The sequence below is a fragment of the Drechmeria coniospora genome, chromosome 01, assembly GCF_001625195.1.
Source record: "Drechmeria coniospora strain ARSEF 6962 chromosome 01, whole genome shotgun sequence".
NCBI lineage: Eukaryota > Fungi > Ascomycota > Sordariomycetes > Hypocreales > Ophiocordycipitaceae > Drechmeria > Drechmeria coniospora.
The window spans coordinates 6,260,497-6,283,551 of record NC_054389.1 but is presented as its reverse complement, the minus strand read 5'-3'; the positions used below and the strand labels follow the sequence as shown (position 1 = coordinate 6,283,551).

Below are 23,055 nucleotides of genomic sequence, written 5' to 3'. Positions count from 1 at the left end.
TGCCGGAATTCCGAAATACGTTGGTGCATGTGCTGTAGTTGAATAGTGGCACTCACTCCGGTTAGTAGCTTGGAACATGCCACGATGATGACGACTCTTGTCCGTCCCAGTCTCGCTCCGTTAGCCGTTTGGACGCCGACGCAGCGGCCGCAGTCGCCCATAGGCTAGTGTGCTAGTGCAAGGTTTGTCCAGAGTACCAGTGCCTGTATCTCGTCCGCAAAGGCCGCATTCGAGAGAGTTGGAGGCGCAAGATGATGGCCGGGATGGCCTGGGGGGCATTAACATTTGCGATCCACACAGTGCGCCGACTGACACGAGGAAATTGTCAGGGGTTTGTAACCTCGCGTAAATGCAAGTACACCCACATGTACATGTACGACTCGAGTACGGAGAAGGGTGACACAAAAGCGTCGTCGCGTCGTGCTACAGGGACTAGTTCTCTAGTAGGTATGAGGTCCTCCCATCACGACGCGCTGAAAGGATCACTTGACGTGTACATGTACTTACTTAGGTACGGAGCACTAGGCAAGTACTTGAGTACTGTACTTTGTTGTATTACTCCGTAAGTACATGTACTCCGTACTGTGCCTGTGCATGCATGAGTAGGAAAAGTACTACTACCTAGTACTTACTTACTGTACAGTACAGTACAAGAAGTTGTGCATGCAAGTACGGAGTACTTGTTCGTGCCTTTGTTCACCAACATGTAATTACATGTATTACACGCTGCGTCGAGGCCATTGTACATGTACCGGCACACCAAGGGTACAAACAGTCCGTACATGAACGTACTGTACGTACATGTACTCCGTCCGTCCGGACGTGATGGTCCAGGCGGTAGGAATCCGATTATGGATTTCTGTGCTGGATTTTGCACCGCTTTTCCGACGTTTCCGAGGTTGCCAGGACTCATCATCTGTCGCCAAGTGAGTGTTCTTGTACAGCAAGTAATATTACTTGCACACCCGGAATGTGTGTCCGCTTGGTTGCCCACCTACCTGCCTGTCGGGGTTTTTTTTTCCGTCGTGGTGTCCCCTTGTCCATTGTTTGGGGAGGTTGACAATGCACAGTGTGTGAACCAGTGCGCCCTCTGGCCTGCCTGCCTGCCTCCCCCACACACCCCTGATCCACTTGTCTCGCATCGTCCACTCGTCAGGCTCCTCCCCTCCCCTTCGCGCGTTGGTTGGCCGTAAGTACTTACTGTACAGCATTGCTAATATATTTCATCTCCTGCTTCGCCTCCTCTCCCCACCTTCCCGAGCCAAGCCTGCTTTTGACATCGCCAATCTTCCGACTCCTTCGTTGTTGGAATTTTGCCCTACTTGCTTCCTTTTTCTCCGGTCCCCATCATTCTCTAGGGGTTCCATACATCCGCGTATTCTTATACACTCGCTGTACTTGCACACCGCGTGTATCACCACACTCAGCCTGCTCGTGCTCCAAACCGCGCACCAATCTTACACTTCCACTCTCTCAACATGAAGGGGCAAACCCTCCTCTCCGTCGTTGCCGCCGCCGGCCTCGTCTCGTCCTCTCCCGCAAAGCCCGCCAATGGCGCGCCCCAAAAGCGTGCCACCCTGACGGCCGTCACCGCCAAGGGCAACGGTAAGCGAGCCTCCTCCTCCTCCTCCTTCACGCCGCTGCCATCCCTCTCCTCCTCGTCCAGGATGCCTCGCGAGGCATGAATCCACCGTCCGTGTGCGCTGATCCCTTCGTCCCTTCAGCCTTCTGGGTCGGCAATGAGCGCTTCTACCTCCGCGGTATCGACTACCAGCCCGGTGGTTCCTCCGCCGACAAGGACCCCCTCGGGGACCCCGATGTCTGCGAGCGCGACATCAAGCAGTTCAAGGACCTCGGCGTCAACACCATCCGAGTCTACTCGGTCGACAACTCCAAGAACCATGACAAATGCATGCAAGCCCTGAGCGACGCCGGCATCTACCTCGTGCTCGACGTCAACACGCCCAAGTATTCCATCAATCGGGCGGATCCCAAGCCGTCGTACAACACCAAGTACCTCCAGAATGTCTTTGCTACCGTCGAGATGTTCGCCAAGTACCCCAACACGCTCGCCTTCTTCTCCGGCAACGAGGTGATCAACGAGCAGAAGGGTACCGAGAAGTCGGCCCCCTACGTCAAGGCCGTCACCCGTGACATCAAGAACTACCTCAACTCGCGCGGCCTGCGCAAGGTTCCTGTCGGCTACTCGGCCGCCGACGTCATGTCGAACCGCATGGAGACGGCCATGTACATGAACTGCGGCACCGATGACATGCGCTCCGACTTCTTCGCCTTCAACGACTACTCGTGGTGCAACAGCGACTTCACGACGTCCGGTTGGGACCAGAAGGTCAAGAACTTTACCGACTACGGTCTTCCCATCTTGTACGTCCCGTCCCGTCCCGTCCTCGACGTCGAACCTTGAGCTCGCTAACATTCCTCCCTCAGCCTGTCCGAGTGGGGTTGCACCAAGTCCCGTCCTCGCAAGTTTGAGGAGATGGGCGCCCTCATGAGCAGCCAAATGTCGAGCGTCTACTCGGGCGGTCTCATGTACGAGTACTCGGTTGAGGAGAACAAGTTTGGCATCGTCACCCTCGACGGCGACAAGGTCACGACCTCGGACGAGTTTGACCTCTACAGGGACGCCCTCAAGGCCAACCCGATGCCCACCGGCAGCGGTGGTGCCGCCTCCACCACGCACGCCGTTGCCTGCCCCACCTCGGACGCGTCGTGGTCGGTCGACCCCACCCGCGTTCCCTCGATGCCCAGCGAGGCTGAGAAGTACATGAAGTCGGGTGCCGGCGACGGTGCTGGATTCTCTGGCGACGGCTCCCAAAATGCCGAAGACAGCGGTACGTCCACGGCCGATGTCACCGGCGGAAAGCCCTCTCCTTCGTCCAGCAGCCAGGAGAACGCCGGCGTCTCGATGCGCGGCCCCGCCGACAAGGGTCCCATGGCCGTTGCCGCCCTGGTCTTCGCTTTCAGCCTCATGGGTGCCCTGCTTCTGTAATGCGGAGACGGGCAGGAATATAAATGCTTTGTTTTTGGCCGCCTTTCTCGTCATCTGAAGCCCATCTCTGCTGAACCAAGCTTGACGTTTCGTTCGTCGGCGGTGAGGTGAAGGTGGAAAATGGGGACGAATTCGTCGGGGACCATGGTTCGGGACAAGCCGGAAGGAATGAACGCTTTGACACTGTTCTCGAGGCAACTTTGTGTGTATATATAGGGACCATGACGCCTCGGGCGAAGGATTTTTGATTTGGCCCAGGCTACTGAGCCGTAAATACATTTGCATCGTTGCACCCCTCGGTCCCGCACAACGCTGCGGCAGCCGTTGCCTCGTCCGGTGCCTTGAAGGTGCATGTGCATGCAGAGGCTGTGGTTTTGAAGCGACGTTTTGCGTGCTCGGTCTCCCACTCTTGCGCCCCGCAGGATCATCAAGGCAGATATACTTAAGCACATATACAGCAGGAACCTGGGCGACCTGCAGGCCCATGATTTCGAACGAGGATTTTTAGTTACAACTGTGTACTCGCCGTGGCACCGCTTGCTTTACGAATGGGCGACATCAGATGGGTTCAATGAACGAAATGTCCGCTATATACGGCGCTGGCGATGTTCATGCCTAGCCTAGTAATCATCCCATGACCGCCAGTGCCCTCGGCCAAATCTCCCCACACTACTTACTACAGTAGGTACCCAAGTACGATCAGCGTAGGTGAACGGAGTACTATAAGTGTACTGTACACCATGCTTACTCTGCACAACTACATAATAAGTATTACAAGTACTTGCACAAACAAGTGCATGTAAGTACCTAGTACTTAGCAGTACGGACGGAGTACCGTACACTTGCAGTGTGACCTACAAAATTGCATACCTAGTACTCCGTACTTAAGTACAGTAATTACTCACTTAAGTGCTCCGTATTACTTACTTACTACATACTGTACTCCGCAAGGACTGTACGTTGATGAATTCCATCAGCATCGTTAGAGTGGCGGGGCACTGCTATGAACTGTGCCTATTCCCAACATGGTCTAGCAGTCGCTCGTGTTTTCCCATCTGTCGCCCGTGTTCGTCTCTGTACCCGCATCACATGCGACCCTCGGCCCAGCGTCCATCAAACCTCCCCCCTTCGATCCATCGCTCGGCCCCTTTGGAAGAAAGGCGAAGCAGTATCGGCATCGCGCTCGTCACCGCCATCATCGCCATCATCGCCATCATCGTCATCATCGCCATGGCTGCCCCCCTCGCCGGATACACGTTCGAGCACTTCCTCGTCACGAGCCCGCACCCGTACGTGGCCCATCTCGAAATCAACCGGCCAAGGAAGCTCAATGCCTTTTCGCCCGCCGTCTGGCAAGAGTACGGGGCGGCGTTCCGGCAGCTCAGCGCCGATCCGGCCGTGCGGGTCGTCGTGCTGACGGGCGCCGGCGACCGCGCCTTCTCGGCCGGGCTTGATGTTCAGGAAGGGTCCTTGACGGCCGTCATCAGCGAGGCGGCCGCCGACGCTGCGCGCAAGGCCACGACTCTCCGCCGCTACATTGAGGAGTTCCAATCGTGCATCGGAGAGATGGAACGATGTGAAAAACGTAGGTGAAAGCGAGGTGGCGGCTGCCCGAGCCCCTTGCACGGCCTAGAGCTAGTACTATCGGGCTAACGAGAACGTCCTTGGTCGGCCGCAGCCGTCATCTGCGTGCTCCACGGCGTGAGCCTCGGCCTCGCCATCGACATATCCTGCTGCGCCGACATCCGGCTCTGCGCCGCCGACACGCGCTTCTCCGTCAAGGAAGTCGACATCGGCCTCGCCGCCGACATCGGCACGCTCGCGCGGCTGCCCAAGATTGTCGGCTCGACGTCGTGGGTCAAGGACGTGTGCCTGTCGGCGCGCGACTTTGGCGCGCAGGAGGCACTCTCCGTCGGCTTCGTCAGCCAGGTGCACGAGGACAAGGCGCGGGCGGTCGGGGCCGCGCTGGCCATGGCCAAGAAGCTGGCGGACAAGAGCCCCGTGGCGGTGCAGGGGACCAAAGAGCTGCTCAACTACGGGCGCGAGCACGGCACGGCCGACAGCTTGCGGTACACGCAGGTGTGGAACTCGGCGGCGCTGCAAGCGCAGGACGTGCCGGCAGCGTTGATGAGCATGTTCCAGAAGAAGACGCCGACGTTTGAGAAGCTATAATAGATGGTGCGCGAGGCGAGTGGCGAACAGAGACACGAACGCGAGACGGCAGCGGCAGCGGCAGCATTCGGGTCCGGGCCGTCCGTCCGTCGACCTGACGTGACTTGGCGTGACGTGACATTGCTCATTCGGAGCCGGACTCGTCAACGGGCGGCAGGTTTTCCTTGAGGCGCTGTCGTCGGTGGCTCGTGAGTAAAAGAAAGGTCGGCTCCAGGGTCGAGGGTACGGCGAATGGGGCTGGCTCAACGTACGTCCTCGAGCTTCTGCTTGAGCAGAGGGACCATGTTCTCCTTGACGACGACGCGCTCCTCGTCGAGGTCCTCGATGATGAATTCGTGGTTGTCGCTGTCGATGTTGACGATGATGGATTTGATGGACGGATCGCACTCGATGAGCACGCCTAGAGCGAGCAGCGTATGAGCGACAACGGATCGGCTGCGGCGAGCGGAATGGAGAGGGGAGGAAAGACAAACCTCGGATGGCGCGCGGCATGTTGGGCGGCCGGTATGTTGTGCTCGTCAACGTCGGCGAGGGGGTTGAGGCGGTGTCGGTTGCCTGGTGTGCCGTGGTCGTCGTGTGTGGTGGGCGGGTCGCAAGTGGCGTTGTCGAGGAGCAGTAATTATTATTGCTGTTGGTCGGTGTTCCGGCTTCGAGGCAGCAATAATAGGACTCGGAGACTGCGGAGTAGCGCGGTGCAAAAGCGAGTACGGAGTATTAATATTACGTCCTCGTACGGAGTACTGCAAGTGCGGATACAAGCAGAATGGGTACATGGAGAACAAGTCCTACTACTGTACCTTCTTCCCAACAAGTAGGTGTACGTGTACTGCACTCCGTACTTTCTGTGCTTGTGCTTTACGTACCAACTTACTTACATGTACTTACACCCCCCTAGCAGTGAGTGCGGGAGTGGGCCTTGTTCTACCGCTGAGCCTAAGCATGCGGCCGCTGAGCCTCTTCGACCGCTGAGCCTCCACGACCACGACGCACTGCCAAACTTCGAAATGCTGCAAGTACATGTAACCACTGCTGTCAGGATTCAGAGCGTCGAGTTGGCGAGCCGGAATTCACGAGCGTGAATCGGCAGTCTTCTTGCATCACAGGACCTGCGCGCGTCGCTCATGGGGCGCATCTTCGGCTACGACAGATCCGAGGCCGCGTGGGGGGGGCAGCCAACGATTCCAACCAGTAGCAGTCCGTCGGCAACAATGGGGGACGGACGGACGGCGTGACTGCCGAGGGAGCCGATGCAAGCACAAACAAGATGCAGCAGCGTCGTTGGGCGGACTTGGGCGGTCAGAAGGAGAAGCGGATCGGCTCAGGCGACGGTGAACTCTGACCCACATCGGCAGACGGAGATGGTGCTTGATTTGTGGTCGACGTGGACGAGGATGAGGGCGTAGGGAGGCTAGCGAGGGAAGATGGTGGTGGGCAAGGCAACTGGTTGGGCTGGCGCAAGTGTGCCGGCCCCTTGCCCAAGACAGCAGGCTGCTTGTCCGCAGAGCCAAGTCTGCATGACGTTGGCGATTTTCTTGTCGGCTTGGGCATTGGCGCAGTATTTGGCACAGTTGGTGTGGCAGGGCAGCCGCGGCCAAGGCTGGCGACGGCCATTGCTCAACCGCCGTAATCAATGCGCTTGGATGGCTCGTCCTTCAGCCACGCAACATGGCAGATGCTGCCCTCGGCAAACGAATTAAAAAAATGATGCCCTCCACGGCGGGTTCGGATCTTGCGAGGTTACAGGCCGCTTCCCAGAATCTCTCGTCGATCGAGTCGCCACGATGAGCAGCACGTCGACCGACGAACTCGGTGCTCCGGCGACGTCGACGTCGCCTCCGTCGTCGGCCACGGCCACGACGACGCCGACGACCAGCGATGGCATGGCGAGCCCAACGTCGTCGCAAGCCATCTCCACGCCTCCGTCCGATGATGGGTCGGGCATGTCGGCCCAACCGTTCATCTGGGTCATCATTCCGCTGCTCGCCATCTTCGCCACCGGCTGCTTCACATTCTTTGCCTGGAGGCGTCACATGCGGGCCCGAAGGCGCGGCGGCGACGGGCTCGACGACCTCGTCCTGATGCCGAGCGGCTTCTACATGGCACGCACGGGACGCCGCCCCCCGGCGCGAGCCTCGAACCGAATCCGCTCGGTCGAAGGCCTCAACGAGCTGGGCGAGGCCCCACCACCGTACGACGCGAAGAGGCCCCCGTCGGTTGACAGCCCCGGCGCGGACCTGGGAGCGTCGGAAGTCGAACAGGCTCGGTCGCCGGAAGCCGACGGCATTGTCCCGCCGCCCGAGGCGCACGTGGCCGAATCTTCGCGGGCGAACGGATGAAGACGTCGTCGTTTCCCTCTTTCCCTTCCGTCTTGTGCACCAACAGCGTCAGGCGAGAGTCGGTGGTTGGCGATGGGGGTTTGACAAACGGCTTGGCGATGCGGGCGTCCGGATAGGATACGCCAAGCCAGAGGGCCGGGATCCCTAGCAGGAAGGATGTCGAGGCAGGGTGCAGGGACTCCTCTGTCGGTTGCCCATCAGCGCCAGCCGTGCTGCTCGGAGTAGCTGGTCATTGTTTGGACAGATTTTACATCAATCGGTATTGAAGTTTGGGAGGTTCATGTCGGGAAGTATCCGCCATTGGCATGGCTTGCCATCTAAGTACTTGTCCGTGCATTGCACTTGCTCCTACTGTACTCCGTACGCCGTACTCCATACATATATCCATACCTAGTGCCTAGTAGGTACCAGAAGCATGCTGTACTGTAATACCACATATACTTGCTTCACGTTCAATCGCCTTGACACGTACGGAGGATTATAGTACATGTACAAATACAGTACAGTACACCAACACTCGCCATCGGTGCGTAGGGAAATCAAAACTAGCCTAACCACCTTGGCCCGTTTCCCGCGTGGAATCATAAGGTAGCCGATAATATGGGTTATGCACGCACAAGACTTGTACGGAGTGCTGGGACAGCGAAGAGGGTACAGTATGGTCGGTCGTACATGTACAATGCACTCCGTACAGTACTTCTCAATGACGGAACGTGAACTTGATGCGATCTACTGACTTGTCGGTGTAACCAATCTCTCGTACGGTGCAAACTAGGTACAAAGCGATGCGCTCGATGACGAAAAGCACTCAAGTAGCACCATAGCAAGTACGGGGTGCCGTACTCCGTGCATGCCTCTGTGATGGCCAGTTCGGATTAGGCGTAGGCGTACAGCACTTACACTGGCGTCGCGGAACACTCATGCGCCAGTCGGGAGTAAGTGCATGTACTTCCAGTAGGTATTACTTAAGTGCTGGATGTGGCGAGGTAGGGAGGGGGGCCGTTCCCTAAAGCACAACTTTGCGAGCACTACTCCGTACGGAGCACTCCGTACTACGTACTGTACAGTAGGAGAATACGAGGCCTGTACGAGCATAAACGCTGGTGCTTTGCATGCGTTCCCGTCGCACCAAACTTGTGACCGCTGAAGCCCCGCGTTTCAAGGGCTGGTGAGCCGGGGATTGGCGCCAGCAGGTACCTGGGTCATAAGTGTACCGCTGCAACGTGTGCTAGTTGTCATGGACGACTTACAGCAAACAACAGTGAGGGGGGTCTGGCTCGTCGCAGCGCGTTTCGGTCCCAACCTCTGGGGGACTGCGTTGGCCGTCGATCGGCCCTTCATCCATGTGCAGGTCTTGAGTGCAAGCCAATCCCCGGGTACAGATCCTTGTCAAGGTGAAGACCGAGCCGAGAATTATGGTATTATGTACGTAGTATGGAGTAGACAATAAAGCTTTTCATGTGCAGTACGTACTTGTAGTCGTAGGTGTGCGTGTGTTTGAACAAGCAAGCACATGCTGTGTGTACGGAGTACGGAGTACTGAGCGGTAATACAGATACACTCTCCCCAGATCAGGCTCCTCATGTCCCGACGCAATGTCATGCTCAGTCTCACACGGCTTGAGGTTGGGATTGCAGCCCAAGCATTACTTCATCGGGTACCGATACGTTCATCTACAGTGGTGGCGGTACTTGCAAGCCTCGCCGATCCAGCCTAGCACCCGCCTTTTCTCGCAGGGCACCGTCTCGTGTGGAAAGGTGGACGCTAGCACTCGGTCCCCGACATGCTGCCACCAGGCTGATGGGAGGTCATCGCCGTACGCTTCTCATCTCTCCCTCGCCCCACGGCACAACCATCTCGTACATGTGCAAAAGTTGAGCCATATCTTTCCGACCTCTTCTCTCTCCAGGATAGTACGATCCGGAACCATCCAAATGCGATACACGGCCAGGAAGTCGGCCAAATACAGCTCGCTGCTCTCACTGCGTTACGGGCCACGATGCACCACTTCATCCGTCCAGAGTTCCGCAGCGGTCTTTTTTTTCTTCGCCCTAACTGACCTGCATCGGCAAAATATCAACATCGCTGGAGGGTTTCCAAGGCAGCGGCAAATCGCATCACGACAATGGTGGGAACCGATTGGCCGTCTTGCTATCAGCCATGTCTTTGGGGGCTCGAGCTTCAAGCTACTGTATGGCAGTGAAAGAGGAACCTTTAGACGTGTTAAAAATCAGTACCTGTGTATATCTATTGTTGCTACGAGGATATCTGTACTTGGTGTACATGCGAGCACGAGTACATGCAATAAACTAATACTACATGATATTCAGAAACAAGTACATGTAAGTACGTGCACATGCAAGTACGTGCACATGTGCTGCGATGTTGAGTGTACGGAGTAATACTACAAGTACTTCGTCGCACTACTTTAACGCGACGAGACGATGTCACTTGCCATGGCCTAGTGGTTGTACTCGTCGTACGCTGCCAAGACAAAAAAAAAGGACAAGGGATAGTCATGCCATTCCAGAATCGAAGGAAGGTAAAGTCGTCCGCCAAGCAGTGATCAGAGACAGAAGTGTCAGCAACTCCAACGGATGCCGGTTGGATGACGGGCAGTGCTGGGCGAATGTTGCGACCTTGTGCACATGCTGGGCGTACTGCAGTCGCCGTACTCCGTACAAGCAACTCCGTGCAGGCAGCAGTGTTCGACTACTGTACAAGTGGTGTACTTGCAAAGTACTTACGAATAACAGTACTCCGTACTCCGTACGTACAGCTGCATGCAAGTAAGTGCATACTACAGTACTAGGTAGGTACTGTAGTAAGTACTGTACTTGAAGATGGGGAGTATTAGGCGTTAGTAGTCCGTGCTGCAACATGGCAGGTGTAGAGTGTACATGTACTGAGAGGAACGAGTACGTTACATGAAGTACGGAGTGCCTACAGTACTTTGTACACTTATTACTTAGTACCTAGTATTACCTAGTAGTCAATACGAGGACGGTATACGTAAGTACACCTCGCTAAACGCGCCAAGGTTCCAGTACCTTGGTTGATGGGGCTGATGAAATCACAAGAAAAAGCAAGTCAACGACGAAAGCGTCCCGGGTACGGAGTAATGCGCCTCGATGTGCAGTCCAGCAGGTCTTGGGCGAGCGCCTCAGCTGACTACCAACTCAGTCACCGCTAACTTCACGCCGTCTCCGTGCCCCCAATGGAAAGAAGCCCTCGAAACCTCGCACATCTTCAGAACGCGTTCATGTACGAAGTACTTACTGTACAGAGTACTGCACTCCGTACATGTACACCGTGCATGCATGCACACCTACTGTACTCCGTACTTGTATTATAATTACTTGCAGTACTACCCAAGTAAGTACCGACAACGAATACTGTACTTAAGTACACGTAACTCGTGGGGTTACACGTACTCGCAAGTACGGAGAGAATTGTACAGTACAGTATATCCGGTGCTTACAAATGTACGTGCTACAGAGTGTTACTTGTATCTGCAAACGACAAGAACTCACTTAGTTGTACTCCGTACTAACACATGCCATCAAGCCTCCGTTTTTACGCACATGGTAATATTCCGTAGGTACTGACCTGCTAATGTTCTCCTCGTACTAATGGTGCTCGGTCCCTGAATCCCGCCACTCGTACCTGTGCCTGTGCTTTGCTAGCAGCACCGCCAAACCCTTCCGCCCTCCCGCCCGTGACGCGAGGCCGTACATGTACAAGGTCCATACTATCCGTCACAAGCTTCAGGGCCCGCGGCCCCTCTCTAGCTCTCCCGCAACACCAGCCCCCCCTCCCCCAGCGGTGCCCCCCGGTCCTAGCAGCTGCTTCGATTGGGTCGTCTCGTCCGCAGCGCCAGCTCATCAATCCATCCATCCCCTTTGATCCACCAGGCTCATCAGGCACCCCCACCCCACTTGCCCCCCTCCCCCTCCGTGACCTGGAGAACAAACAATAATAACACAGCTCGGTTTACTCGTCGTACCTCCGCTGCCGCCCAGATCGAACGAATGAACCGACCGGCGATAGAGGCCAAGAATCTCCTCCCCCTGTCCGTCCGCCTGGTCCACCGCTGCGCCTCTCCTCCTCGGCTGGCGCCCGTTCCGCAGTGCGGCCCCGTGCTCGCCAATTCCTCACCCTCCAGTGCCTGCCTCGCTTCCGTCCACAAACCTTGCGCTGAAGCCGTCGAGCACCAAGGTACGTGCAGCACACTGCGCATCAGTACACTTACTCAGGTACCTAGTACGACCTTTGCCCGGTGTTCTTGTCGAGACTGCATCCAAACGGCCAGGACTGTACGGATACGCTGACCTCCCCCGTTCGCACTGACAGTCCGTCGCTCGTCGGCCAGGCTGTGCCAGCAGTATTACCAGCCAGTTCTCGTTCTTCGACCCGTTGCCCCGGGTTGCCGCAGCGGCTCGACCGTCCCATCCCCATCTCTGCCAGCCAACCACCGATCCACCCGTCCACCCGTCCATCCGCCCACGACTCGGGGACCATCGAGCAAGGCAGAGAGAGAGACAGTAGCTTGCTAGCCGGTTCTGCCGCTGTCCGAACGTGGCCGCCTCCTTCCCCTCCCATCAGTTTCCCGTATCGCTACTGTATAGCTTCATTTTGCCCAGCCGTCATTCCTCTTCGTCGTGAGCCGGCTTGCAGCAGTAGCCCAAGTTTGGCCTCCTGGCAAGCGTCACTTGATCTGCTTCTGGTTTTTTTCACTCGACACCCCTTCCAGGCTGTTCCGCATCCTCCGTCTTCCGCCCGCACCACTCGATTCCCCATGTCTTGATGTCGTCGGCTTGACCGAGGACCCCATCATCCGACCAGCGAAACCCCTCGGAGGACCTTTCATCTTCCGTGTACACGTGCCAAAGTTTTCCAGCGCCTCTGCTCCTCAACACCCGCTCGCCCGCCCGATTCGCGCAATAGATCCCGCCAGGCGTGTCGCTGCCTCGGAGCGGTTTGGCCTCATCCACGCCTCAGATCGCGATGGGCGTCGATTCAAAAAGGGCACCACCTCTCCCCGCCCCGACCGAAACCGACACGGCGACGCCTACGGAACTCGCCACCGATGTGTCCATCTCCCAGCCGGGTGACGAAAAGTCATCGTACTCGCTGCCGGAAGACGGCACGCCAGTGACCATTCGCACTCGCGGCCACAAGACCAATCACTCGCAGACCTCGCTCCTCATCGAGTACTTTGAGGGAGGGAAAAAGGGTTCTAGGTCTGGCGACCGCAAGCCTAGCGTCCGCGTACGCTTGACACCTTCCAAGAAGAGCAAAGGCGACCGCATTCAGGTAACGGAGACCAAGGGCACCCGCAAGGCGTCCCTGACACGCCGCATACCTCTCGACGAGGCCATCGCTTCCCGAGAAATTGACCTGAGCGGCGACAACGCCGAAGATGGCCACAGCATGACGTCGTACGCTTCGGCAACCGAGGAGTCCAACGTGTCGAGAAACCCGATTGATATCGAGATCGATCGGACCAGACGACGCCGCCGACCTGCGAGCCCCTTGATCCCGACTCGCGACACCTATCAGCCGGGCAACCCATCCGAGATTTCCGCCATCCCGACCGACAGCTTCCTGGATGGCTCTGGGCCTGCTGCCGACACGAGACGCCCTCCGAGCCCGTCTCGGTTTGCTCCAGGTCTGGCGGCGGCAGCCACGTCCGCGCTCGCGTCCGCTGCCATGAGCGAGATCAGCACCAACAAGAGTCGCGGCAAGGAGCGCGGCAAGGAGCGCGTCAAAATTTCGGACAAGACCTCCTCGTCGAAAGACAAGTCAACAGACAAGCGGAGGGGCTCCAAAAGCAGAACAAGCAGCGTCAGTGAGCATGCCGCCGACGAGGCGAGATCGCCGCGACGTCGTTCGAACCGTGCCCACCAGGAATCCACTGTCTCGGCCGCCGAATCCAGCGTCCTCTCCTCCAATCTATCCCCGAGCCACCGCTCGCTCGATAGCCGTTCCGTGCGCTCCGGCGCATCCAAGTCCTCGATAAATAATCCGAAGCTCCTGGAAACAGTGGAAGATGCCATTCGACGCCTCATCTTGCCCGAGCTAAGCGCTCTCAAGCGGGAGCAGAGCAAGCGAGAGGGTCGTCGTGCTTCCCTCACCTCGACGGGAACATCCGCCTCGAGGGATGACGTCTCCGTGGACCGCAGGCGGTCTTCTGGCGCTCAGCGGGGTGAGCAATCGCGAGAGGCGTCTCGCCATACCGAGAATCGAAACCGCGAGGCACGACATGAATATGACGAATCCTCCTCCCTCCACAGCCCCAGTCGCGACTCTCTCGATGTCGAGTTCCGGACGCGTGATGGCCATGCCACCACCGCCAAGCACGGCCACAATCTGCCCAAGGCTGCCATGGCTGCCGCCGCTGGTGCGGCCGGTGCGGCCGTCGCCAAGGGCCTGTCCAGCGCCGCCAACGACAAGCCCGAATCTTCCGAGAGGGGACAGCGCGAAAGGCGCCGGAGGAGAACAGAGTCCACGAAGAATCGCAGCCTTGAAAGAGATCGCTACGCGGACGAGTACGATGAGGAGGACGACCTCGTGATACCCGCGCCGCCGATGCCGTTGATGAGTGACGTGAACCCGTCGGACATGACGAGGACCTCCATTCTCTCCGCCGAAACTGAACGGCATCATTCGGCCAGCGAGGAGCTCGTCTCCGGACATGATGAGTACCGGGAACAGCACTCGCCCGTTGTAACCCCCACGAGGGCGAGAACTCCCACCGGGTATCAACACACTCTGGGCATGACGCACGCCAACGTCTCGCACGGAGACCTGACCGCGCTTCCGCGAGGAAAACGAGAATTTGCGGAAGAGTATGAAAGCGACGAATTTGGTCGCAAGGTCCCGGTCGAGGAGGGCAGCAGGTATGAACACGGTCATGATGTGCCTGGCACGGACGGGTACGTTGATGACGACTACGAGGATCGCTACTATTGTCATCAAGACGTCCCCCCTCCGCTCAAGTACGTGCCGTACCAGGCTGGAGTACGGGGACTCAGCCCCATCCAGAGCGTCTCCGGTTACACAGAGGGAGGGAGCGAGGCGCCTCGGCCGCTCTCGAGAGACGTCTATTCACCAAACGCCCTCTCCTCACCTGGAAAGTCTCCATCGCATGGCCGCCATGCGAGGTCGGTGCGCTCTCAAGACTCGGTTCCCGCTGGCTATCACACGAGAAATTACGACCATGAGCCTGCCGAAGAGGGCTACGTTGAACGCGCCGCTGCGGGACAGGCGGTGCGAGGACTAGGCGCCAATCCCTACTTCGTCCATCCGCCGACGGGGATCGAATCGGCCGTGGCCTCTCTTATCGACGGCTCGATGCTCGACCAGTCTGCCCGAGCGAGCGGTGTCGACTACGACGTCGGCGGTGCGCGGGACTCGACTTTGTCGTTCGAGGAACAGCAGTCCAAGGCGCATAGCAGCAGAGACGATAGCCCGGGGAAAATGTCTGTTGAAGTTTGTCGGGAAATGGCAGAAGAGAGGCATGCGACTCCTGGATCCAGGTCTCAAGAACAATCGCAAGATTATTCTGAATACGAGATTGACGAGTACGGTCGAAAGATGGCTCGCGCCAAATGCCGACACTCCCCAACCGCCTCCGAGGCCGCCATCACAGCCGGGGCTGTTGGCGCCGCCGCCGCCGCTTTGAAAGCTGCTCAAGGACGAAAGCAAGCAGCCGTCGAGGGCGGCGCAGACGAGGCATGGCAGCCCGCTGGGGTGTCACGAAACAGGTCATTCAAGGAGCGGACCGACATGCATGGCTGGGAACCTCGCAACACCCCCTCCCACAGCGTGGACAGGCTCGACTTCAACGATCAACCAACGCTGGGGGCCAGCGGACTTCCGGACTTGACGAACCCGATGCCGGAAGTCGGATACGTCGCTGACGATTTGCCCACCAACCCGTCGGCATTGGAGGAGCCCGTCGACGATTACTATGATGAGCCCGATTGGTCCGGGCGAGCAACACCGACGCAGCGAGACATTGGCGGATACGACCAGGGGGTTCGTGGCCAGGTTGGAGGCGTCGGTGTCGGCGAAGCGGCCGCCCACATGGCTGCGACTCGAAATCTGGATCATGACGAATGGGGTAGGACCTCGGAGGAACGCAAGCGGGACACGCTCATCACCAATCCATACGAAGATGCCAGCCCGATTGTGAGCCCGGATTTGAATCACGATCTTCTCGGCGCTCGCGGGATAGATGCTCCTTTCCATACAGGCAGCCCCGGTTTTGGCCAAAAGTACGACGAGGGCTACATTTCCAATGGGCCTAACCGAACACCAGACGCTGAAGCGATCGGCAAGGCCGCCGTGTATGATGGTGAGGGGGGTCTCGCTGGCGACGACGACCCGTTCTACACGACGCCAGGCCCCGTGCGCCGTCTGAGCGGGATGTCCCAAGGTGTAGCCTCGCCGCTCTATGACTCGGCCACAGGGGCAGGCATTGAGCGGATTGAGAACAAAGATATCGTGGCATTGATGCAGCATGTAAGTCTGGCAGAAGAAGCACAGGTGAGGAAGAAAAACGCCATGCTAACCATGCGCAGCTCATGGTCCGCGATGCACAGAGAAGCGCCCGAGACACGGAGATTGTTGCGTTGCTCATGAACGCCGCCCTGGAGATGCGCAACTCGTTCCGAGAGATGAAGGAGTTCGTGCAAGATACTGGCGACGATGTCATCTTCGCCAACGTTGAGAATACGGAGAAGCTTCAAAAGTGCATCAACGGACCACGGCCGTATCCCGGAGCAGCATCCCGCTCTCTGCAGAGCACTTCTCTGGCCGGCACGATTGACGACGCGGCGAAGAAGAAAAACCTCTGGCGAAGAGCGCTGCAGGGCCTCAGTGCTAAGGGCACGAACGACCTGACGCGTATCGAAGACATGCTGATGCAGCTGCTGGGCGAAGTGGACGTCCTCAAAACGCAGACGGCCCGTCCAATGTCTGCCGGCCAGTCGTACGATAACTTGCAGTCGGGTTCCCAATTCGAGCGCGAAGGCAACTTAAACGCCGGGCAGTCGGGGCACCTAGCTGGCTCGCAGGCTCGGGGATTGGTCCCGCCGTTTGCGGGCGAACGCAGAGTCTCCAGTCATCGAATCAGCACGGTCGAGGAAAAGGAAGAAGAAAATGGCTACAAAGACACGAGCCCGTTGGCTGAGAGGACCAAGACAAACTTGCTGGCGCCCAGTCAAGCAGATGGCGGCCGGCGGGGGAGCTCGGTGCCACCCGAAACGCCGCCCCAGCTGGGCGACGTGATGGAACAGCAGCCTCTGAGCGCAGAGAACACACCGCGAACGGAAAAAGGCAAGAAGCACAAGTCGGGCAGCTCCTCCGGATGGCTGCCCAAGATCTCGCGCTGGTCGGAAACGACGACGTCGAGTGTCGGACGGATTCTTCGCGGCAGCGGGAAGAAGCACGGCAACAGGTATGACGACTTCCAGCCACCGTCTCGCTCCGGCTCCAGCCTGGCCTCATACGAGGACCACTATCGTCACGACGCGTACGACGACAAGCTTCACACGGGGTTCTCGGACCAAAACCTGACGCCCCAGGTCCAGGTCCAGGGTCAGTCGCGAGACGAGCAAAGCTCTCTCCCCGGCTCGTGCACGACGCCGGACGAGGCCAAGTACAAGGCTCACCGAAACTCGGTGAACTTGCACCATCCCCAGCCGAGGCCGGGACAGACGGAACGGTTCCGAACGGCGCTCGAGACGTCTGCGCAGGAATACAACGGCAACCCAATGACGCCGCGGTCGACGGAATGGGCCGGATCGGCGACGAGCCTCCATCGGCTGCCGGCAAACGGCAACAGGTTCGGCAACACGTCATCGGCGGCGGGGGCTGAGGGGCAGGACTGGAATTCGTCGCCGGCGCCGCCGAGACCCCCCAAGGAGCCGTTCGAGAGCCCCGGAACGCAAAACACGGCCAAGTCGAGCCGGATGTCGAAATTGAACGAGACGAGCCCGGGGCCGCAGCAGAGTTCGGAGAGCGGATACGGGACCCTCACGGCAACCCATCTCAGCCATCACTCAGGCGGCAGTCCCAAGATGGACAACCGGAACCTGAGCGCGGCGCTCGGGGTACCAACACGCAGGCCCACAGGACCTCGGGCGATGACGCCGAAGAGCCCTGAGGATGAAGCGGTGCGCGACGAGAGGCGTCGAAAGCGAGGTATGCGTTCCGTCGACGGCGTGTCTTGGGCAGAGCGTGGACTGACGTCGGGCATAGACACGTTTGGCACCTTTGCCAGCGAGGAGGCCGACACCTGTCGGTGAGACGGACGGTGTGGATGACCGTTTGGCGAGCTCAGACGAACGAAGGAGCAACAGGCAGCGATGACGAACATGGCAGCCTCAACCACAGATGCTACCCCTTCATTCTCCCTCTCGACAAAGGGGAGGGGGCGGGGGAGGGGGGAGCTCAGCTGAGCACCGCAAGACATGACAGTGCAGGCTTGTCGTGACGGTATATAATTGTAATGCACATTTGACCACGCACGCAGGCTGTGGCGGCGCGCAAGGCGAGGGATGGCAACGGCAGCGGATGCGGTGCCCGTACATGTTTATCTAGCTCATGATTTGCTCATATTCTTTATGATGAAACGACGGCTGGCCATTTGGTTCTAGAGCGAAGCATTCAATGGAAGGCCTTGGCCAGAGCGGGCTGGCAAGATTGATCACAAGAGGCAAGGCAGCAGGCAGTCAGACAGGCAGCGAATGGATGAGATGCTGTGGCGAAGAAGAAGCTGACGAGGTGGCGAACATGGGGCGTGTGCCACGAGGCATGCGAGTTGATTGCGTGATTGTGTGATTTTGTTCCATCTGCACCCTAGCATAGGCAACAGTTAGTGTGGGCGTACTTACAAAGACGTACAGTACTTACTTACCTGTACTTGCCTGCATACCCTACACTTACTCGCAGTCAACGAAGCTCATTTGTGTTGGTTCGCCGTGTGCACCGCATGCGCTGTAGGGGGGGGGGGTTGAAGACGCTCTTTCAAGGCATGCATCTCGCCGACTGACTGTCTGGCCGACTGTCCGACTGCCGCGCTTGCCTTGCCTCGTGCTTCCACTGCTGTCTTACCTGGGCAGGAACATGTTGGGACAGTGGGGAAGGAGCTTTGGAGGTACGGAGTACAGCACTTGCCAGTCAGACAGCGCGAGCGCTGAGCTCCGGCTTGGCGCCACAGGAAGGCCAGGAGGGTGGCCGATGTCGCAGCGAAATTTGCTCCGCCGCAGGCTGTAAACGACGTCCAACCTTCCTCCATCGTCGCCGTTTGCCCTATCGGTTTCCGTCTTCCCTTGCTGTGCTCCCAAGGGACAAAGAAATCGCCGTTCCCAGCCGTCAGAGAACGAGTGAGGGAGGGGGACAGAGGAGCAATTGGGGATTTGGGTCGACTGCGCGGCTCATTCGATGGAGCCATAAGGTAACGCATCGTGAGTGCACTCAGCTCGGAACCGGCCTGCTCGACAACGGGCGCGGGAGAATCGATCGTCTCCGTCATTTTCGCCCGTAATGTCACGGTTGCCGCCGCCATCGTTGCGGCCAGAGGCCGATGGGCAGAAGCAGCAACCGCCCCAGAAGCGGCGAAGCGACTACAGGGGCTTCGTGGCTGGCGTCTTCAGCGGTGTCGCGAAGCTGTCAGGTGCGTTGAGCGGGACCGAAGCGCCCCTTCATACCTGGCTGTCGTGACTGACGAAGGAGGGAACCGCCGGGTCCGACGACAGTGGGACACCCGTTCGATACCATCAAGGTGCGGCTCCAGACGACCGAGGCGGCACGCTTCGCAGGTCCGCTGCAGTGCGTCGTCCAGACGGTGCGCGGCGAGGGCATCCGGGGCCTCTACAAGGGTGCCACGCCACCCCTCGTTGGCTGGATGGTCATGGACTCTGTCATGCTGGGTTCCCTGACCGTCTACAGGCGCCTCATGGCCCAGCATGTCTTTGGCGTGACCTCATGGGTGCCCGGCGCCGGCGATGGGACCACGGGCTTCGGCTTCCGGGCACTGCTGGCCATGTCCGCCACCACTGATGTGTCTTCCCCATCGACGCCCTCATCATCAACCTCGTCACCAACCTCGGCGACTCCAATTTCTTCTCCCCTTCTGTCGCATCTCCCGCCTCTTGGTCACGGCCTTGCCGGCGTGCTCGCCGGCGCAACCGTCAGCTTCATCGCTGCGCCAGTCGAGCACATCAAGGCGCGTCTGCAGATCCAGTACGCCGCTGTCAAGTCGCAGCGCCTCTACTCCGGTCCGCTCGACTGCGTGGCCAAGATCTACACACACCACGGCGTCCGCGGCATCTACCACGGGCTCGGCGCCACTCTCCTCTTCCGCGCATTCTTCTTCTTCTGGTGGAGCAGCTACGACGTCCTCTCCCGCCTCCTGCGACGCAACACCGAACTCTCGGCGCCCGCCATCAACTTCTGGGCCGGCGGCCTGAGCGCCCAGGTCTTCTGGCTGACGAGTTACCCGAGTGATCTCGTCAAGCAACGCATCATGACCGACCCACTAGGCGGGCCCTTGGCTGACGGCCAAAGGAAGTACGCCCGCTGGAAGGACGCTGCCGTCGCCGTCTACAAGGAGAATGGCTGGAAGGGCTACTGGAGGGGCTTTCTGCCTTGCTTCCTGCGAGCCTTTCCCGCCAACGCTGTCGCTCTCGTGGCCTTTGAGGGTGTCATGAGAACGTTGCCCTGACTCGGACCTCTGCCAGCGTCTTGTATCAACAGCCGGAGCGTGTCATGGATGCAAGCGACATGTTCATTTCATTCATTCCCCACGCAGCAATCACATCACAGGTACCAGTTGCCTGCATCCAAGGCTAGCGGTCGAATGCAGAGACGGTCATCTCCCCAAGTGGTCGTGGTATATTTCTTGTAGCAAGGTAGCATCCGTCATCCTGTGACCGACGTCATGATAACCCGACTATTCCGCGGAATCCACCGTCCTGCGTTGGCTCGAGCCCAACCGACCGCTGCTGCAGTGAAGTAGCAAACGGCCAGTTTACTCGTCGTCCTCCTCGGCCTCGTCGTTGACGACGTTGAAGAACTTGAGCTCGTACACGCCGCGAGAGGTGGAGACGACACGGAGCCAGTCGCGGAGCTGCTGCTTCTTAAGGAATTTCTTCGTCCTACAGCCATGCGCGTCAGTACTACGTTTACCCGAACGAGTCCCAACTGCAACATACAGGTACTTGAGGTAGCGGCCGGACAGGTCGTTGTGGGCAGTGATCTCGATCTTGCCCTCACCAGCCTGCTTGATGATGATATCATCGCCCAGGTTGTTGGTGCGGCCCTCGACCTTGATTCGGTCCTGGAGGAACTTCTCGAAGGCGGAGACGTCGAAGATCTTGTCGCTAGCGGGCTGCTGAGCGTTGATGATGAACTGCGGCACGTCAGCGTTAGCGGACCTGATATTTCTTCTCCCATCCATGGCATCCACCCATGGCATCATTTTCAGGATGAAAATCGTACCTTCTTGGTCTGCTTCTGGACCTTGCCCGACTTCTTCTGCTGCTACCACATCACGACTTAGCCTACTGCACGTTTCCAGGCGCCATATTGGCGACGCCGACAGCAAAGCGGTGTCATGAACATACTGCCTGAGGAGCCATTGCGACTGAATTCCGTGAAAAGAATGTAATTTGGAGGGGAAGTATGTAGAGCGCAAAGAGGTCGAATCCTGCGTCTTGGTCGAGGTGGATATGTGATGTGGAAAGGTTCAGAAAATACCTTCGTTCCCTGAAATGCTACTGGGGGTGTGCTGCTGGCCTATCGATAAACCATCGCACTGCACTCTGCTCTAACATAACTCGATTTCCCACCAGCAAGCAAATTTCTGCTAGTACGTGCACAAGTTCGGGCTGGAAATTAGGGCTGTATCGGATCAACCTAATCGCCGTCTCCGTCCGATAATTTGCCGGACCAACGTCCTTCGTGACACGTGACTCGTATCCGATGGAAGACATGTTGATGGGCTAATATTACCTAATTACTTAATGTAGTTGTAAGTACCGTACATCTACCAGAGTCCTCCGTACTAACCAGCCATCGTCATGACATGCCTCATGCTCCATTTTGCCCAACCCTTGCTTGGACTCGGCACCGCTGTTCCGTCCAGCCCGTGACGGCCATCAATCGTGTCCTACATGTCGGGAGCAGTTGCCGGATGGTGAAACAGGCTTGTCACTGTATGCCAAAGGTTCCACCAAGTCATTGTTTTTTCTATCTGCTAGTCGTACGAGTAACCTTGTCGACGCGCGTTTGGCCAGATACTCCCTTTCCTATCCGCCATCGTCAATGCGTTGCCGCGTCACGCAGCGTTGCATCTCCTGTCAGGCTTGGTTGAGGACGCCCCGGAAGCCGTGGTGATGTAATCACGACCAACGGTCGTGGAGCATCCCATGTTCCCTGTCAACCGGCGTGGACGGCGTAGAATCCTGGGTTGCGAATCTGGCTATTGAGACTGCTGTTGCTCAGCCTCGCCGCTTCTCGCCCGCCACCGGAAATAACGGATGTATGCCAAGTCTTGTGAGACCGCTGTTGCGGACGTAGGCAAACAAACGACGGGACAGGTCTCGGCGAGAACAATCAAAGCTATCATCAGGGCCGACCTGGTCACCAAACGACTTGGTATACCCGGTAATAGAGAAAAAAATGTACGCATCACGGAGCCTCATGCCGCGCATTTCTTTTGCCAACTTGGCATAGCATCGGGAAGCAGCCTCCAACGAGGTATATAAGCATGCTTCAACCTCGTTGAAAGTCGTCTGTATCTTCTCGCACAGCATCTATCTCACTCGTCAGCATCTATCCTTTACTTGAATACCATCGCTCAAAAGTTCCCATTTACTCTTTCACTATGAAGTACTCTGCTATCACCATCCTTGCTCTCGCGGCCGCTGGTCTGGCAATGCCCGGAAATGACAACCACGGTCGTGGTGGAAATCACGAGACCCGATGCAGCCGCCAGGAATACTGCTGTGACAAAGGACTACACATCCTTAACATTCATCGCGGCGGTGTCGCTGGAGGAAACCAGCACTGCCGAGGTAGTGTCTTTTGCTGCGACAAAGGCGGCAAGGTGGTGAGTTGCTATTCGAAGAAATAGCGAGCTTCGACAATAATATCTAACCTCTGAGCCACCAGGGCCGCGTCCTTAACCGCAAGCACTTCAACTGCAACAAGATGTAAAATTTCCCCGGAAGCCTGACCTCTTATTTCGACGTTCTATGGAAAATCACTCCCACATGTCAACCTGCGTGATGGGCATATTCCACAAGGAATGGGAAATGTTGAAACGATAGAGGACGTTTCGCGCTGGTTGTTTATACTTATCGTTGAGTCTTACACCAACAGTACCATAGAATTTGAAGTCAATAGCTTGGGGCATCCCCTGATCGATTCTTCGTAATCGGTGTATCAATTTGTATATGCTTCAACCTTGCCGTGTTGTACACACTATTCGTTCTGCAACCAAGCATCAGAACACTTCCTGTC

The 23,055-nt window shown here is 57.8% G+C and overlaps 8 protein-coding genes across 8 annotated transcripts; 6 read left to right on the top strand and 2 right to left on the bottom strand.

Annotated features, from left to right (window-relative positions):
- Positions 1–1,478: 1,478 nt before the first annotated feature.
- Positions 1,479–3,010, top strand: DCS_01603 (glycolipid-anchored surface protein 5; the record flags this gene model as incomplete). Its single annotated transcript, XM_040798935.1, has 3 exons — positions 1,479–1,605; positions 1,725–2,385; positions 2,449–3,010. 3 exons carry the CDS (start codon positions 1,479–1,481, stop codon positions 3,008–3,010), a joined length of 1,350 nt encoding a protein of 449 aa, XP_040659818.1.
- A 1,089-nt stretch (positions 3,011–4,099) lies between these two features.
- On the top strand, positions 4,100–5,182 carry DCS_01602 (enoyl-CoA hydratase/isomerase family protein; the record flags this gene model as incomplete). The annotated part of the gene is made up of 2 exons (XM_040798934.1): positions 4,100–4,595; positions 4,689–5,182. 2 exons carry the CDS (start codon positions 4,100–4,102, stop codon positions 5,180–5,182), a joined length of 990 nt encoding a protein of 329 aa, XP_040659817.1.
- A 124-nt stretch (positions 5,183–5,306) lies between these two features.
- On the bottom strand, positions 5,307–5,674 carry DCS_01601 (uncharacterized protein; the record flags this gene model as incomplete). Its single annotated transcript, XM_040798933.1, has 3 exons — positions 5,307–5,354; positions 5,434–5,582; positions 5,656–5,674. 3 exons carry the CDS (start codon positions 5,672–5,674, stop codon positions 5,307–5,309), a joined length of 216 nt encoding a protein of 71 aa, XP_040659816.1.
- Positions 5,675–6,963: 1,289 nt separating this feature from the next.
- DCS_01600 (uncharacterized protein) lies at positions 6,964–7,518 on the top strand (the record flags this gene model as incomplete). The annotated part of the gene is made up of 1 exon (XM_040798932.1): positions 6,964–7,518. One exon carries the CDS (start codon positions 6,964–6,966, stop codon positions 7,516–7,518), a length of 555 nt encoding a protein of 184 aa, XP_040659815.1.
- A 5,007-nt stretch (positions 7,519–12,525) lies between these two features.
- Positions 12,526–18,531, top strand: DCS_01599 (uncharacterized protein; the record flags this gene model as incomplete). The annotated part of the gene is made up of 5 exons (XM_040798931.1): positions 12,526–16,047; positions 16,107–17,730; positions 17,788–17,830; positions 18,186–18,312; positions 18,481–18,531. The coding sequence occupies 5 exons, from the start codon at positions 12,526–12,528 to the stop codon at positions 18,529–18,531; spliced, it is 5,367 nt and encodes a 1,788-aa protein (XP_040659814.1).
- Positions 18,532–19,074: 543 nt separating this feature from the next.
- DCS_01598 (mitochondrial carrier protein) lies at positions 19,075–20,254 on the top strand (the record flags this gene model as incomplete). The annotated part of the gene is made up of 2 exons (XM_040798930.1): positions 19,075–19,204; positions 19,287–20,254. The coding sequence occupies 2 exons, from the start codon at positions 19,075–19,077 to the stop codon at positions 20,252–20,254; spliced, it is 1,098 nt and encodes a 365-aa protein (XP_040659813.1).
- Positions 20,255–20,560: 306 nt separating this feature from the next.
- Positions 20,561–21,170, bottom strand: DCS_01597 (Ribosomal protein L22e; the record flags this gene model as incomplete). The annotated part of the gene is made up of 4 exons (XM_040798929.1): positions 20,561–20,687; positions 20,745–20,941; positions 21,031–21,072; positions 21,156–21,170. 4 exons carry the CDS (start codon positions 21,168–21,170, stop codon positions 20,561–20,563), a joined length of 381 nt encoding a protein of 126 aa, XP_040659812.1.
- Positions 21,171–22,417: 1,247 nt separating this feature from the next.
- DCS_01596 (uncharacterized protein) lies at positions 22,418–22,749 on the top strand (the record flags this gene model as incomplete). The annotated part of the gene is made up of 2 exons (XM_040798928.1): positions 22,418–22,642; positions 22,705–22,749. 2 exons carry the CDS (start codon positions 22,418–22,420, stop codon positions 22,747–22,749), a joined length of 270 nt encoding a protein of 89 aa, XP_040659811.1.
- Between the last annotated feature and the right edge of the window lie 306 nt (positions 22,750–23,055).